Source organism: Gambusia affinis, linkage group LG11 (genome assembly GCF_019740435.1).
Source record: "Gambusia affinis linkage group LG11, SWU_Gaff_1.0, whole genome shotgun sequence".
Lineage (NCBI taxonomy): Eukaryota > Metazoa > Chordata > Actinopteri > Cyprinodontiformes > Poeciliidae > Gambusia > Gambusia affinis.
In genome coordinates, this window is record NC_057878.1 from 11,883,327 (window position 1) to 11,901,539 (window position 18,213).

General features: G+C 40.6%; 2 protein-coding genes across 2 annotated transcripts; both read right to left on the reverse strand.

Annotated features, from left to right (window-relative positions):
- Window positions 1-409: 409 nt before the first annotated feature.
- nxpe3 (neurexophilin and PC-esterase domain family, member 3) lies at window positions 410-10,391 on the reverse strand. Its single transcript, XM_044130894.1, has 6 exons — window positions 10,251-10,391; window positions 9,100-9,298; window positions 4,689-5,470; window positions 4,218-4,285; window positions 3,926-4,147; window positions 410-3,837 (listed from the first exon to the last, which is right to left on the reverse strand). Exons 2-6 carry the CDS (start codon window positions 9,190-9,192, stop codon window positions 3,275-3,277), a joined length of 1,728 nt encoding a protein of 575 aa, XP_043986829.1. The 5' UTR covers window positions 9,193-9,298; window positions 10,251-10,391; the 3' UTR covers window positions 410-3,274.
- A 1,883-nt stretch (window positions 10,392-12,274) lies between these two features.
- Window positions 12,275-18,187, reverse strand: cep97 (centrosomal protein 97). Its single transcript, XM_044130896.1, has 11 exons — window positions 18,041-18,187; window positions 17,401-17,543; window positions 16,934-17,092; window positions 16,726-16,827; window positions 16,501-16,614; window positions 15,807-15,973; window positions 15,546-15,710; window positions 15,265-15,443; window positions 14,081-14,732; window positions 13,869-13,944; window positions 12,275-13,218 (listed from the first exon to the last, which is right to left on the reverse strand). The coding sequence occupies exons 1-11, from the start codon at window positions 18,075-18,077 to the stop codon at window positions 12,736-12,738; spliced, it is 2,277 nt and encodes a 758-aa protein (XP_043986831.1). The 5' UTR covers window positions 18,078-18,187; the 3' UTR covers window positions 12,275-12,735.
- Window positions 18,188-18,213: the final 26 nt, after the last annotated feature.

Below are 18,213 nucleotides of genomic sequence, written 5' to 3' on the forward strand. Positions count from 1 at the left end.
CAGTGCTTGAAGCACCGCCTCTGGCGGTCATCCGGGATTCATAGAACCGTAGTTACGGTAGTAACTTTCGTTATTTGTCCATGAAGAGTGTTCTTTCTGTAGTTTGTTGCACAAACCCGCACCCAAAGCTGCAAGGTACCAGGTGTTGGCTAGTACAACAACAAAAAACATATTTATTTTATGTTTCTAGCTGGTCTTGTAAAAGCTGTTTGCATAATTGTGTTTTGCTCCATTGAGGTTGCCCATAATTTCTTTTGCCGCTTGCATTAAATATTTTCAGGTTTATTACCAACAATCTGTCCCAAAGACAATTTGTTTTCATTTGATTTTGCGTAGATCTTTGAAGACTACCAATAACAGCAGGTTCTATTGGTACATTTAGAAAAAACAAAAGAAAATAATCACGTAGTAAAAGTTAAATATAAAATTCTTTATTTCAAAAATTATAAGTAACACTAAAGGGAAATTAACAGTCTTGGTAAACTTACATCAAAGAAATTCTGATTTGCACAAAACGTTATTTAAAGGATAGAGGATAGAACATTATGTTAATGCTCAAATAACTTGATTTCCTAAGAGGAAGTAAGAAATAAAATAAGACCTGTATAGAGCTTCCCAGGTCTCTCAAAGATGCTTTACAATGAGATCAGTCATTTCCATTCATGCACACGTTCACACACTGATGGTAAGCTACTAGATAGTAGCCACAGCTGCCCTGTAGCGGTCTGACGGAAGCAAGGGTGCCATAATGTGCCATCTGCCCTGCTGATCACCACCAGCAGGGAAGGTGGGTGTAGTGACTTGCCCACGGACTCACGGACAGAAGCAGACGTCGAACTATTGACCCACTGATTGCAGGGCCAACTCCAACTGCCATCACCACCATAACGTTGGTTTTTCCTACTCTAAAACACCTGCTTGTTTCACCTTACAGCAAATAATGTGGTCCTGCCTGCGCTCCATTTGTAAGAGTTTTAAAAGTTCAGAAAAAGCTATTTGCTGTCCAGTGCTCATTGTAACTCATCATTACGAGGAATTATCAAGGATTTATCCCATTAAATAAGTAATTAGCTTCTTTAATGGGACAAAAGAAGCCATATTAGCTAATGGCTTCTTTTGTCCCATTAAAGAAGCTTAAATATAATATAATTTAATCTTCGATTAAAGCGGAAGCGTGTTTGCTCGTTAAATGTGAGTGGAAAAACTGGACTAATTTTGTTTGACAAAATGTGAAAATGTTTGTACGTATTTTGGGATGAAGATTGCAAATTTTACAGCATAAGCCTGCATAAGAGCAAACAGAGTAAGCTTTGTTTCCATTTCTTTGACCATCTTGGACTGATTTTGGTTTAATACTCTACATAATGTCCCTCAGATGGCTAAATAATTAGCAGAACGAGTTTAAAACTAGCTCAGACTCTCCTATTGTGTCAGCCACTCCAAGCATTCTACATGCCGAGGAGAGTTCATCTTCATCAGTACAGACAAAGTGTCAGCATAGGGCAGCATGAGATTAAGTAACATTATTGGGTCTTTGCTGATAGATTTGTGAGATGCCACAGAATTAAAAATCCCCAAATTCCAAAAAAATATATAGTAGCGTTGGTTATTTCATGTACTAAATTACAACATAAGTAAAAGTTTCTGTTTAAAAGTGCATTTACTGTCATTATATTTTTAAAATACTGATAGCTCACAGAGTTTCACATTTCTTTAACAAGAAAAATATCCCAGATAATGATCCTCACCTAGAAATCACTTCAGAAATATTCCATAACTTTTCATGTATTCCAACACGAGCCAGCAATGATTATTTCTCACCTAAATCAATAGTCAATGATGAAACTAATTATTGTGCAAATTCTAACATGCTCTTGAGGCAAATGTTTGATCAGAAATCTGTATAAATATGATTCACTGAGGAGTGAAATGCTATTAAAGTAAACATAATGAAAGTTAATATGTTTGTAAACGGGTTACACTAAAAAAAAAAAAGCTTGTTTTATAATATTTTTCAGCTAACTTTCTGAAAATTGCAATGATTTGTAAGGCTTGGTTGCTTCAGACAAACAACTTCCCTGTTACACGTGGAGTCTAAAGGTGGATATAATTGATTGGTACTACAGAATGAACATCTACATTGCTGTGAGAAAGCATTTGCTTGTCTTACAGATTTCTTCTGATTCTCCTTGTTTGTCACACCTAAATGCTAAAATAATATCAGTGAAATAAACTCAGTGAATACGAAAAGCAGTTATCTGCTAGAGAAAAACATCTATCCAAAGCTGCTGACATCTATCAGTGGTGAATAGAGTTCCTAAGCCCTTGGGAGGAGCAGCCAAAAAACAAAAGGAAAACAACACCATTTAAAGAACCGTCTTTGGACAGAATTAGTCATGTAAAAGCCAAAAATAGAAAAGTTCTCAGGAAAACAAAATGTCTGCTAACCAAAAAGAAGATGAAAGCCTCTCTTACACTGGGCCCAAAACATCTTGATGAATTCAAGAGTACTACTCTGTGGCTTGACGAGACAAAAGTGAAAAGTGTTCATCTTTTGTTGCATAAAACAAAAAGCCTTATGAGAAAAACAACAAGTCTCTACGATGACTCTAACGCCTTCTAACAGAAACGTCTGAGTGAAAATGTCTGACCACCAGTTTGTGACATTCACATGCACAGGAGGACAATGCTCCAAAAAATACTAGCAAGGCTGTTCCACATAAGGCAGCACTGTTGTGGATAGTCTTCTTAAAACTATAATTTCAAACATGAATTTTGTGCTTACTTGGGTTGCTACGTCAAAACATGGCAATCAGAAACATTTAACTATTTAAATTGGAACAGATTTGTAATGTTTTACAATAATTAATTCGTATTTGATTCTAAGGTACATTTTGTCCAAGTTTTCCTTTCATAGCATTCAGGAGGATTAGTGTTTGTGATGAAGGGATGAATAAGAAAGATGGGATGTTTTTCCTGCCTCAGCCTGTCATATTAAAGAAGCATGAAGAAGCCGGGTTTGCTTGACATGTAGGCTACAGACAAGCTCACTTTGGTACCAGCAATGGAGAAGAAATGATTCTGCCAGTTTTTTGGCATTCCTGGAACAAATGATGCACAGGAAGGAACACGATAAATATAAAAACCATTCGCTAAAATTTGGGAGGGTAGCTCTATGAAGCAGAAAAGAAGAAAAGCTGTTCAGATCCAGACAGTTGACAGATGGATTCCTGTTCCCTTCAACAACAGATTCTTTCACCAGACGTCGCAGCTTCTACTTGGTCCTTGACTTTGTTGCTGGGCAGACGTAAGACAGAAGCATGTCTATCATGTTCTGCACGATGGCCCGAGGAGGATGGAGGGCGTGAGGGAGGTGGTGAGCCAAACTCATTTCCCAGGCATCCAGCATGAGAACATCCATGCCTCTGAACATGGCCTTAAGCACCGTGTCCAGCTGCAGGGAGTACCAGTCGCTGTTGTACAGGCTCACCTCCTCATCCAGGGCTTGGAGGTTGGCCGACCGGATCACTACCAGCGTCTCGGGCGCCCGGCCCAGCAATCTCAACAGCGCTCGCCGAATGTGCCGGAGGCGCCGGATGTAAACCTCCACGGGGAAGGTGCTGAAGTGGGCCCAGATGCTGAGGACCACCACGGTGTTGGGGCCTCCGGAAAGGCCGTCCAGTTCATTAAAAATGTAGCGCAACTCGCTGGACAGGACAGTGGAAAAGCGGATGGGCGGGCCGTGGCAGCGGTACTTTAACAGAATGTTATGGGTTGTATCCACGGCCATGAAGGGCCCCACATTTTTAGGACTGTGTAGATTTATCTCCTTCATTTCTGGGAATAAATGAAAGTTGCTTTAGGAGCAACAAGGGATGTGTAGAAGTAAATAAATAAAATAAGATAGGAACAAACAACTACTCACCTGGGACCAAAGTAATGAGGTACTCGAACCACTGTCGAACAGTTGAGTCTCCGTACATGTTGATCACTTTGTTCCTCAAACACTGAGTGATTGCCGTCGATTCATTGAAGTGACGCATTACGGTCCCTCCTAACGGCCTCCATGAGTCTTTTAAATAATATCCAGAAGGCTTGGGCTTCACCGGGTCTGTTTTTACAGAGCTGCTTTCCTTCTCAACGTCATCTGCCACAAAGGGAGAAAAAAATGAGTCCATGAACACAAACACTGACGAACTAAGAAGTATAAACTTTACCTTCAGGTGGCAGCACGTTGATTCTGTCTTTTCCTGAGGTGTGTATTTGAACTTTGATGTTTACACCACTGGGAAAATGAGAGTGAAATATTATTTAAAGCAAATTAGAGTGAGGGTTAAGTGAAAACAAATGTTAATATTTTAGTAAACAAGTTTGTAGAAAACAATCCTCAAGCTAAAGTTACTAATGTGCCTGCTGTTTACAGATGCAGATTATAGTATTGATAGTGAGTGTACATCATACTGAAAGATTGGGTTGATTGGTAGTGGATGGATGGATGGATGGATGGATGGATGGATGGATGGATGGATGGATGGATGGATGGATGGATGGATTGATTGATTGATTGAGTTCATTCTCATTTCATCTATTACAAATAGATTCCTGACATGGAAAACACTTGATTTCCAGAACTGGCCAGACTGTGGAGGAACCCACTATGATTTGTTTAACCATAAAACACATCTGACCTCTGGAAGAGTAGAGCCTCCTGGTTGGTCAGGAGGTGTTTTAAATATCCCCCTTTGGCGTGGTTAATTCTGGTGTCACAGCCGAGCATCTTGGGCTTGTAGCAGTACCAGGGCTCGCCTGTGTAGAGGTCTGTATAGTTGCACAGAGGATGCTGGTCGGAGGGTAAGCACATGTTACACACTGTCGTTTCTGACAAGAAGCCCAAGCGGAACAGGCTCTTGAAAAAAACCCTATCGGGCCGATGCTCCCTCAAGTGTTTCAGCACAGCGACCGCCTCGCTGGAGTGCACAAGCGTAACCTCGACCTGGGCGGACCCAACCCAGAGCAGCGGGAACAGAGCAGAATAAATTCCATTCCTGTGGTCTACCACCGTCCCAGCTACACCGGCTCCGAGCTCTGGAGAATGCAGCCTGGCAAGGAGGAAGTCCCCGCCATAACGCTTAGGACGACCCTGATAGTCGTGCATTTGGACCAGAGCCTCTAGCTGGTCCCCAACGCGCCACTCTCTTCTTTCCTTATTGGGAAGGATGGTGACGAGGCTGTGAACAGGGTCGCTTGTCTGGCGTAGGCTGAGTGGAGCAAAGTGAGCTGGAGGGCCAGGCCACTTTATTGAGTCCAACAAGTCGTGCTCTTCAAGTTTATCCTCAGGAGATGGTTTCTGGCCCAGATGGGCACAGAAGGTGAGGTTCTGATTGTATGTTGGGAGGTTCACCGACACAAGCGACGAATGGATCCTGGTCTGAAACTGGTAAAAGGCTGAGATTGCGTGGCAGTTCCAACTCTAAAAAAGAAGAAGATAGTTGAGTATCACACACAGCCTGCTGCCCTGTAGACTTGTATTGTTTGCTGAAATCAATGTGGACTTTTTGCAAATTGCAATTTCTCTGTAGAAATGATAATATTGTAAAAGGTAAGACCAGTTTTTCTGCAACAAGGGTTCTTTAGCCAATTGCACATTATTTGTTCATTCCTTGATCTGAACTGATAGACTATGATCAATTGAAAAGTCTTGAGATGAGCTGGGGCGTTCCAACTGACCCACCGATCGTCCACCTCAGAAGGTAAATATAATCTCGTAACCACTAACAATTACCTAGCTAGTATGGGTAAGCCGGGGTTGAAGAACAATGTGTGATGGAGTATAAAGCAAAGACAGCAGCAGCTGTTCTGCGGAGTACATGAGACTATGTATCACCTTATAGTGTCCATCAGATCTGAGAAATATGATTGTTAGTAAAATACACAGCAAGCTGAGGATAATGAGCAACAACTTGACTTGTATTTGACAGACCTGGGAACATCCCTGACGGAAAATCCCCAGCAAGTGGAGGCTGAGTTATGAGTCAGAGCTTCACCCCTTCAGCTGCTTCACCCCTTTAATTCTGAATACTCCTGAATACCAGGAGCAACAGATCATGTTACTCCTGTAACATGATCTGTTACAGGAGTACTGCTGACCCAGCCATCCAACGGCAATTCAGCCCTGCAATGGCTGTTGATATTAGCGGAGGCACTCGTCGATGATCTCATATCTGTTTATTAAATAGATAAATATAAATTAGTAACTCAGTAATAGAAATATAGAAGTGTGCAGGAAGTCCATGCTGATGTGGGGAATGTTGGCCATTCATCGCTGAGTGGTTAAATGTCATTTGTTGAATTGGAGTTCATTCATTTCTGTCTCTGTGCACCACCCAGGTCTGTTAACCAGTTTTAGGACCTGACCCTCAGTTTAAATTACCGTAAGAAATAATGAGATTGCCAAAAATGATCAAATGTTACAAGCCATACATGTCATACAAATGGAACAGATACAGAGTCACATTCACCGTCCAGCGCTGGGGCCACAACAAGTAAGGCAAAGATTGTACCGCTAGTTTAGCTTTTTATTCTTCTCTGCAATCTGTACCCTCTCTAAAGAGTAGGCTAATCAGTGTGAGTCATATGACTCCAGCCAGTCACACATAACAATTGGTAAGGTCTCAGACACAAGTTGAAGGGTGATGCTTTGTGCCTAAACCTAAACCCTTTTTGCACCATTAATACATTTCCTTTTTAGTTCAGCTTTGATTTTCGTTTTCTGTTCCTCTTCTCTAAATAGCCTCTCACCTTTCATCCAGATCTGTGAAAAGTCTGACACTCTGTAGTGTTGTGAATCAGTTTGGGGAGTAGACTTTTGAAAACTGCCTCGTCTGTGCAGATATACCAATCTTGAATACAACTACAGAATGAAAATGGAAATTTGTGTAACTGTTAAGATAATTTATTTATTTATTTATTGTAAAATATATCTTGTGCCAAAGGTTTTCAAAAGTATTGCTGTGGGTTTGGGGGGGGAACTTTTGTTGACTTTAATGATACCCAGAAGAAATGTCAACTGCAAATACGCAATAAATATCCAGCATTGCTAATTAATTGTGATTTATGGATAAACACCAACAGTCTAAAGAATATGTTCTCAATCAAATTTTTTTTTGTTTTTTGCTGTAAACAGAAATTACGTCAAAGGAAAACAGTTCAAAGTGCTTTACATCATAAAAACACAAAAATGAACAGTTGAAACATTACATTTTTCCAAGTGCTGTCATTTGCACATTAAAGTGTTGGTTAGTGTTTCATTAATTACGGCACAAAAACAACTCTAAAAAGTTGAGGTTTTAGTCTGGATTTAAAGGAACTTAGTGTTTTGGCTATTTTACAATATTCCGGAAGTTTGTTCCACAGTTGTGGTGCATAGAAGCTGAATGCTGATAAATACTGACTTTGCTCAAATAACAAATTCCAAATAATTTTTGCTCTAATAAATTATTCCACCAAAGCTCACTTCTCATAGCACACAGTTAGCTTTTCTGAAAGTACCATTATTACCAGTGTAATGGCTCAAAGCTACCAGATTACTCAAACCAACTGTTATGGATTCTGTGTTTTCCTCTATCTATTGTATCCTCTTCAATCTGCACCACAATACATTAAAGGTCTGCAGTTGTTGTATCAACCTTCCAGAACTCTCAGGTCTTCTGGTTCTGGTCCGCTCTGCATCCCCAGAACCAGAACCAAATGAGCAGCATTCAGCATCTATGCACCACAAATTTGGAACAAACTTCCAGAAAACTGTAAAACAGCTGAAACACTGACTTCCTTTAAATCTCGACTAAAAACCCACCTGTTTAGGATTGTATTCGAAATGTAGTCAATTACAAATTTAATGATGGAACTTGACTTAATGTCATGTTTTGATTGTTGATTCTATGTTGCAATTGCACAATAATCCGTGAGGGACGATGGAGTCCCAGAGCGAAATTCAGTGAAAGAGGTGTACGGAGCCTCGTGCCGGAAGCCCGTTGAAAGGCTGTTTACATGGTTTTAAACTGCGTGATTGTGAGCGTGAGTGGGAATAAAAATACCAATAGGCATTTCGTTCCATATAACACAGTAGGAGTGTAACCGGTGAACCTTTTACGGATGCAAAAGCAAGAACCCCCCACTTGATGACTTTGTGTTTCTGTGTTAGTTATGATGTAAAGCACTTTGAAATGCCTTGCTGCTGAAATGTGCTATACATATAAAATTTGATTTGATTTGATTTCCACGCACACGCTGCAGCTTACAAAACCAATTGAGCTTACGAAACCAAGTTCATACCATTTCCTGTGTAAAATGCCACATGGCATTTTACACAGGAAATGGTATGAACTTTAGTGCTTCAGAAGAACACATAAATGTAGGCTGGGTTTTTACTAACCCTGCTAAGAAGACAGCCACTTCCTCTCTCACTATCTATTTGTGAAAGTTCTCTCTGTTCCTGGTTGCTGAACTGATTTCTGTGCATTCTGCACCACACATTTTTTCCCCAGTTTTTGCTGAAAATAAGTGAACTTACCAGCTGTGTTATGGTTTTTCCAGCTGATCTTGCAAATCTGGACTGCTGAAGTGTAAGGTTTTACTAAGTGTGGCAAACATTTCATTGTAGTGTGTAGCATAAAACCATAAAGAGAAAATCCCTCTTCAGATATGGTAATGAGTTTCACTTGCCCGGAATTACTTTTTAGTAATAAAGTCCTAATAGCTTATAGCATTGCCTAAAGTTACAGTATGTAACTTTAATAAATATTTTTTCACATATCTGTTAAAACTTTCAGTTGTTGCGTTTCCATTACAAATGTGCCCAAAATTTTGTCAATATTCCACTAATGTTGAAAAAAAAAATCCGCAAATTCGCAATTGCAGTGTTTCCATTAAATAGGAAACACAATTAAATTCAAATTGCATAAACATAAGGTCAATGGAAATGCAATTACTAGGTATTATTCAGTATGGTATGAGGCAAAAAACATCCTGAAGCTTTAAAGGAAAAAACATCACTCTCACATTGTTAAATAAAACCCACATGAGGCCCACTTCCTTCCTTACCTCCAGAGTGTGGATGTTGCGCAACAGGAAGATGAATCCCGACAGCGACAGGAAGAGGAAAAGCAAGGCATACTTGGACAGATTTCGGCACATGGTGTCTCCTTTTTGTCTCTCATGATCAGGCCCTGTTCTTTTTCGTCACGTCACCACAGCAATGATGGCATGATTTTACTTATCAGCTCTGTGATAAGTAGATACACTGAGAGGCAGAGCAGAAAATATCAAATTGAGCAGAGCCATTATCAGTCCAGTCTATGAAAACACTCCCGTAATAAGATTATTCTTTCTGGACTGGGCACACGGTCCTACTGAATTTACAACAAGTGAATTGTTTATCATGCTATCACAATCTCACAGTGATCATTTAAAATAAAAATAAGGAAAAGTCCAACCTTTTAACCAGGCTGACAGATAAGGAAGGCTCAAATCAAGAAGAAAATATTTAAAGTTGGTCAGATTGTCTATGAACTTTCAACGTATGAATCCTTTTCTTCCTGACATACAGGTACAACTTAACAAAAAACAACACTTCTCCTATTTAAAGAAATCTTACTGGCGTTCTTTGTACATTTGGAAGTTTTATCTACAATTCTTAAAGATATACCATCAACAGTGTAATTTATATGCAGCATAGAAAGTTATCTGAGAAGGGGTACAAGAATTGTCTTTTTTTTTATACCGCATCTTTCCAGGTCCAGCCCTGGATAAAGCCATAACAAAGGACAAAGCTGAACTCCGGCTGCTACAGCACAGCCAGAGGAATCGGGTTGCTGTTTTGATGTATGGCAGAGCGATATGATTTGAATGCAGCTCTTAAAAATTTAGCATTTATGTATTTCAACCCACCCGCCCCCCAAAAAATCTTTGCAGATATTAGCAAAGCAATGAGCAAAACAAAGCAACAACAAAAAAACAACCAGCTCAATGATGTAGACTGAGCGACAGTTTTGTATTTAAATCAGCGGAAGAAAGATGACAGTGTGTAATGTCGCGGCGCACCGACACCTTCACATACGTAAAACCCGGGCAAATAACATTTAATAGCCTACATATGAAGATTTGTAATAGATAAGACAAGAAAGATACACCGTAGAACCGAAATCGTTATTTTATGCGGAGGGCGTTCAGCCGCTTAATGATATCTTACTTACATGTTAGAATGACGTCGCACCGACGGAGAAATAGAGAATTAAGGCCAGAAGACCTGAGAGAGAGAAAAATCCGAACATGAAAGGCAGAATCACCGTTAACGGTGCTGAAGATGGCTGCTGAGCTTAACTGCGCCCCCTGGTGGTCAAGGTTTGACACACGTTTACTTGTAAATTTAGGATGCCGTTTTTCTTTTTTCTAAAAGCTGCGCGCGCTCACTTCTACAAAAGGGTCAACAGCGAAGCCAGACCTTCAGAGGTTACCAAACTTTCCAGCTTCTGACCCACAAAATAAAAATGTAAGAAGGTCGTGACTCAAATTCTTGGCTGAGCACACAAGCATTCATACCAAATCAGCATGGTGAGTGCTGCAATGTCAACATAATGAAAACAAACAGCAAGTGTATTGGTCAACATGTTGCTTCATTTTCCATTTTCAATTCATGTTTTTAATCTTTGACAAAATTTCTAAAATGCATATTCGTTCTCAATTTTTGGTGCTAAGGATATTTAGGTTAATTTCCGACATCATGATCCCTGAATGATATATTCATGACCCCAAATGGGATTCCATCCTTACCTTTAGGAGTTACTTCTGTTTTTTATTATTTATTTTTTAAATGACGCTCCAAAGATGCAGAGCTTTAAGAATGGGGAGAAAATGACTGTCTTTAGGTACAAAGTTGCAAAAAGAATCCATGTCTTGAGCTAAAATCAACAAATGAAGCAGGCAGAACTGTTCCAAGATTGTTTTTGGTCTGAAGCAGAACATATTTATTCTCCTCTCCAAGTTAAACTCACCCACCCACTGCTGTCAGGGGGCTAAAAGCTCTTTATATCATCGACATTCTCATCCCTTTATTCTTTCCATTTAACAATTGACTACTTCAGATAGTGGGATTTTCAGCTGACCCTGGAGATTTAATGGAAGGAGATTTTCCATTGAAGAGTAAAATGTTTTATTTGCATCACACATTGTTCATTTTATGTATCACATAAATGTAGTGTTAATGTATCACAGTCAAGATGTTTTTCTGTTGGAAGCTGTGTAGCTGCAGAGGGTCTGAAAACTAATTGAACAAGATGTGCCTGCTGTTCTCTGCTGATTAGATCGCCTGTCGCCTGGGAAACCTGCTGTTCTTCCTTTGGCCTTCTCTGCAAAGGAAGAAGGCCAAAGGAAGCTGCACAGGAGATAGAGTGTTTACCTTTCGCATCCTGTAGACATGAGAGTAAGCTTGTGCTGACGTGGTGAATGAGCAAGCAAGGTTGAACCGTTCCGCCTTAGCACCTGTTCAACAGAAATCAAATCTTTTCTCTTTTGTTTGTTCTCTGTGGATTAAGTCTCCACTTTTGTTACGTGGGAAAGAGGCGCAAAAAGTAACTGTGTAACTCTTGAGTTCGTCAGAGCAGATTTTGATTTCTCCTAAAGCAGTTCATGTATTTTTGCTCTCTGTCTGCAGACTTATTAAAGATTGTTTTTGCTCCCTGACTTTTGTCTAGATCTCAGTCTCTGAATTGTGCACTCGACACCCTCTTGACACTTGCATCCCATTAATTAACTGTTTGTGGAGACGGTGTTTTTCCGACTTCCTATTTGCATCTGGCAGAAGGGCGTGTACTGTTTCAACACACTCATTAAATTTGTTTTGTTAGCAAACAGATGTCTCGCCCGTGGACAGCTGGAGATAGACCCGGGTAATAAAATAGATGGATGGGTGGATGCAAGCAGATGTGGTAAATGGTTATTCGTGGAAGGATATGCATGAAGTCTGTGCGCAAATTGTGACTCCAGCATCAGAAGCATAGAACACTTGCTGCCGAGGAAACAAGGGAACAAGGGAAAGGAAATTACGACGAAGCTCAATCATCCAGAGCACAGAGGGAGCCTTGTGAACTGTAGAGGTGCAAAGTCCAGTTGGGAGGTAAATGCAAATGAATTGGTTTCCAAGCACAGGGGCAGAGACGAGGAACTTTTTGTCTTCAAAATGAGAAAGATGGGAAAGTCATTCAAGTAGGCCAGACGTGTGCTGATCTACTGTGCCACTAATGCATATCTACGTATTTATTTACATTTTTGAAGACAGCACAACAGCTAAAACTTATCAGACCAAACGCTGACAAAATCTACATTGGTAAACAGATCAAAAATACAAGAAAAAAACACAATAAGATATACATTGTGTAACTGTATTTGCAGTAGTTACTGATGAACCTTGTCCACATTGACTGCTATAAATTCTGTTGCTCCATTCAGTCAATATATTTTCATAGCACTAAATGTCCAGTAATAACCAGAACAGATGGTACAAAACAGCTTAAGTTACATTCAGTGTAAGGTAGAGTTTCAAGCTTCTTCTGAGAGTTAAAATTGAGCTTCGTTTATAATCAAGTAGAATGCAGTTTATAGACCTAATCAAGGTCTTATTAAGGAACAAAATGTCTGAGTCCCACACAGAACAATTATTAACACACATTCTGAATAAGGATCTCAGACCAACTCTGGAGTGCTTTGTGCTGCCTTCTGCGTGGGGGTGTTGTTGGTCGAAGCTGTCCTGCTTGGGGAGGCCTGTGGAGTTTCTGTTTTATCGCTGTTCGCCTCTTCAGCCTCCTCCTCCCTCTGCTGCACAGAGGACAGGTATTCGTCCAACAGGCTGCAGTCTGCGCTGTCCCCACCGTCGCCCAAGCCGGCGAAGCCACTCCGAACCGAGCTCAGCGCTCGGACCGTCTTCAGAGAGTCGGCTGTCCCGCTGCTCAGAAAACTGTCCTCCTGCGCCGCCTGCTGCTCATTGGTCGACTGGAATCCAGAGTCTGGAAAGGAGACGTCTGTGATGGGAGGGTTTGTGGTGCTTGAGGCGGCAGGAGGGACTGCGTGGCAAACCCCAGGAGAATAAATCGGAGCTGGAGGAGCTGGTTGCACAACGGCTGCAAGCTTGTTCTCCACCAACTGTTTCCACTGCTGCATGGACTGAAGCTACATGAAGAACACAGAGCAAGTGGAATAATAACAGGCTGCGTCTCTGAAAATAAAATCATACCAGTGATAGCAAATACAACTTAAAGAACTTTGGCACCCATGAAAATGGTTCTCAAAAGGATACAGCTGTTCCTGTGAAAAAGTGACTACAAAAACATTTTTCAAAGTTTGTCACATTACAAACTTCAGTGAATTTCATTGGGATTAATGTTATCAACAGAAACTAGTGAATGACTGTGAAGTGAAGAAAATGCTAGAAAGTAAACATTTCTTGAAGGCTTCAGATCAGAAAGATCAGGGAACACAACCAACGTAGCACGATAAAAGTTGTGCAGATGTGCTATGCAGAGCTAGGTTATTAATAATGTACCAAACTTTTAACAGTTAACTGAACGATGTTCAAGTGACCATCTTACAATAACACGGGCATCAAACTCAACTGACAAGCCAGGTGAGAAAATGAATCAGAAGCATCAAAGAATGAACTCGATCCAATCGATCTGTATTCTGCTAGCATTTCAGCAGAACACTTTGCCCATTTTGCATAAATAGCAAAAAATAAGTCTAAATATTTTGGTTGGTGTCGACCGTTTACATGCCAATGCTAAAAAAATTTTTTATTAATCATAAATACTATAATTATTAACCTCTTTCCATAGAAACTTCACCGCCTCCTCCTGAACCAGCCTTTGGAGCCTCTCCTCCTCGTACTGCTTCTCCATCCTGCTGACACAACAGATTCAACATTACATCTTGTTTCTGACATGTGCTAAAACGCAACCAAAAGTAAAACAAATCTGATTTTATTTTCCCCTCGTACTGAAATCTGTTACAATAGCACTGTTGATAAGAAACTTACGTTTCCAGCTTATCAGACAGGAACAGGATGTGTTCTTGCATTCGGCGCAGACGGATTTCGCTGCGCACCTCTTTGGCTGCGGGATGAAAACATCGAACGTAGTGTCCTCGCCACCAGCACTGGATTCTAACCGCCGCCTCATTTGCCTCCAGCAGATTTGATTTATCGACAGACGAGCTCACTTGTGCCGGCTTTGCAGCGTCTTTATGTTCTGCTTCCCCAAAGTCAAAGGGTGTCTCTGTAGGACCTTTTGGCACGTTAACTCTTTCTGTGGATGCAGCTGTTGTCGTGGCAACAAATGCGATATTCTCTCCACCCGTTTTCCTCTGGTTCTTTTCTGTCGGAGACGACTCGTTGGTCTTGTTAGGGTTGGGATTTCTGGATTGCGACGGTCGCTTTGGAGCCAGCGAATCGGGCTCAAACGTCTCCGTCTCGTCTTCGCTGTCGGTGTGAGCCGTTTGTGGGTCCAGGTCAGACGTGAAGGGAAGGAAAGTGGACTCAGAGGAAAGCAAGCTGCTGTTGATTTTGTCCTCGTCGGTTTGCACGTCTTCCAAAAAAATGTGCTCCCCTGTAATCCTCGTGCTGCGCACGACTGACAGCGACGCATGAGATGCGTCACAACTTACCCAAGTGTTAAACTGCACGACTGGCTCTGTAGGAAAGCAGAAGGGGTAAACAAACACATGGTTTCTGCAGGTTCCACCAACTCAAATCTAAAACTTTTTAAGACGTACAAAAGACACGCAGGGAACCAAAACTGAAACATTTTTGGGGGTTGCTCTTAGCAGCAGGTTGGTGCTTCTCATGTAACATAAGCCAGCTGCTAATGAGCCATGTGCTAACTGCTATTGGCTTGTTGGTTCGCTTGCTAGCAAGCAACCAACTATTAGCAGCTTGTTGCTGGTAGCCTTAACCGACCTAAGTAACAGAACATAAAACTCCAACTTTTGCCTCATAGAACATCTACAGATTAAGTAGTCCTATCACAACAAAATTTAAGACCTTTGGTTAATATATTTAAGTCCAACTACATTTTCTATAATAACTTTAAGATATTTCAAGGTCTTAATTTTAGATTAATAAATTTAAGACTTTTGAAGGTTGCGTGGACACTATGTAATAGTTACGAAAGCGAAAGCAAAGAATCATGACTACCAATACAACTGATAAAGCCGTCTTCTCACCTTTCTCCTGGACAGATGGAGCAGCAGCTAGAGCAGGTGTGGGGATTTTTTTCATCTCTTGGTCTCCGCTCTGTGACGCTGCATGTGAAGGGCTATGGCTTTCAACATCCAGCTGAGTTGGACGAGGAGGACTGGGACAGTCTCCGCGCGTCTCCTCCAACAGCTGCCGCTGGTGGAATCTGACACAAAATGAGCGAATTTGAGGTAATTATATGTTATAAAAGCGGGTGGAAATAACCATTTCATGCTTGTGTTAGGCAACACAACATTCACACTAATACCTCTGTTTACTGAGGATCTTCTCCAGTTTGGCATCTTCAGCCGTCTCCAGGGCAGGTGATGCTGTCAGGGGGCAAACAGTGGCCAGGTACTGAACCAGCTGAACATGCTGCCCAGGTCGATATGAGCGACCTTTTCCCTGACTGTAGAGCCACTCTGCTTTGAGACTATTGTCATCAACAGATAAAGAAAACACAAATTAGATTCAAATGTTTTGACAAAGCTTCACAAGTAAACCGTAGAAGTGCAGCAAACGGGCTCACCCTTCTTTTTGCGTCACTATGTAGCCATCGAGGACCTTCAGGTTAAGGCACCAACTCATGATGTACGGTCGATAATCGAAACCCGGCAACGAGGGAGTCGCCATGACGCAGGGGTTGCACATGATAGACAGCTGCTCCAGTTCATGAAGAGGGGCCAGATATGACACCTAAAAAAAACAACACTTAATACTGTCACTGATAAAGCATATTTGTGTGTTTCAGTTAGGCCAGTTGCAATAAATGATAGATCAATTAATTGTATAATAATTTAAAATAGGCTCATAATTTATATTTCCACTTTTTATCATTTTTCTCGTCTCTCTCCATTTCTACCAAAAACTGGATGACAGACGTTTTCAGTGTGGTTCATTGGTCTCAACTAACTCTATTTTTGAAAGACAATTTACAGAAACTTCATACTTTATTTAATTTGGCACTTTAAAAAAAAAAAATATCTACGAGTTCCAGTGTCAAATACTCATTCGAATTTCAAGTTTATTGACCTTTGAGGATGTTTTTCTCACATTAGTATGGCACTATCATTATATTATTTGAAAATGGTCTCAAGACAATAATATCATTATTTACCACAATAACGTCTGAGACAATTCATCATTCAGCTAAATTTGCTATTGTAGCAAGCCTTATTTCAGTTAGGATCCTAATCAGGACAGAATGAAATGTAGACAATTACTTCATTAAGATCCCTTATCTCATTTTCTGCCAGGGAGAGGATGGATAAATGGGTAGGCAGATGAGCAGGAACAGTGCGGAGCGTTGTAATACTGTTTCCATGGAGCAGCAGCGTCTGCAAAGTGGATGGAAAATGGATCACTTTTATAAGGGAAAAAAACAACAACACAAGAATCATTAAAGTGTTCTATTGGATTTTTTTGTTTAAGTAAATATTAAGACTTACCTTTAATGCCTCTAGTTTAGTCAGATCTCCTATGGCAGATATGTTATTATCAGAAAGATCCAAGTGCTGGAGAGACACACAGCTGTTCAGTTGCTCAATGACCTGTGATGGATAGAGGAGACTGTTAAAGATTTATCATCTGACATTAGATCAACATACTACCATATTAATTACAACATAGTCGATGTCTGAACAAATATTTCCGTACCTTAATGTTGTTTCCTGACAGGTTGAGCCATGTCAGATGGGACAGATCTCGCAGCCCTTCAATGTAGCCAATACTGTTATTGGGAAGATTGAGGACTCTCAGCTCTCTGAGTTGGGAGACCCCCATCATTCTTACCAATCGGTTATTGGCTACAGATAGCTGATTAGTAGACAATAATGAGTTCAAATTAGATAGAGATTAAACAGAGATCAAAGCAAATGTTTACAGAGTATGAAACCTACAAGTTCTACACATTTTTCTAGTCAATGTTGCATACTTTTCTTTTATTTCGCCAATTTTAAGGTTAAGTACAAAACTTCAATATGAATGTACAGTATGCCAAATATTTTCAATGGATGGAGGAATATTTTAGAGTTCAGGATACGGAACAAACTGGAAAATACTCGAATCAATTTTTATACTTGAGAGTCCTGCTAGTAAGTGCCGTGTGTCTCTCCCAACACTACCTGCTGAAGGCTTGGGCAAGATTCCAGGTGATCCAGCTTCATGATGTTGTTACGGTCCAAGATGAGGGTGTGGGTGTCCTCAGAGCATGTGAAACTGTGATCCAGCTTCTGCATACTGCGAGCTGAAAGATCAACCACGGGAACTGGGGCGGGGGGGAAATTAAGGATGAGGACAGAGCAGTCAGAAAAGCCACACACAAATATTATTTAATTACTTTATATGACAACAGCAGACACAAGTCTTTCATTTTAAAACAAAAGCAACGAGTTTGACTGACAAATGTATTGAGACTTAAATGTTTAAAAGCTTATCTGAGCTTAATAGTCGATGGAATTCAATCAAGAGGACAAAATAAGGGCTGAAAGAAAATACCATCCTAACAAATATTTTATCATAATCCTACAACACGTACAAGATACCTATACATAATATGCATTGATTTGATTCAGAAATAAGCAAAACAAAACATGAAACGTGTAAACTTCTTGTCTAATTCAGAGTAACTGACTCTGGGTGTTTCTATGTACTTATAGCGTTAGGTTGCTAACGGGTGTCATCTGATGCGCCCTACGCGGCGTCTTCTATTAAACACCCCAATTTATCTATTTCTCTACGAAAAACTACAATTTATCCACTTACCAGCATTTGTATCACACTTTACGTCTGATACACCCATCCTATAGGCTCAGGACAAGGCTAAGTTTTAGCTAACAGCTACAGTGGGAAAGACAAGAAGCATCTTTAGGTTGCCAAACTGCGGCACGGAGGGCTTTATGGGAAACGTAGTTATACGTGCCTTTCTCTTTCATAAG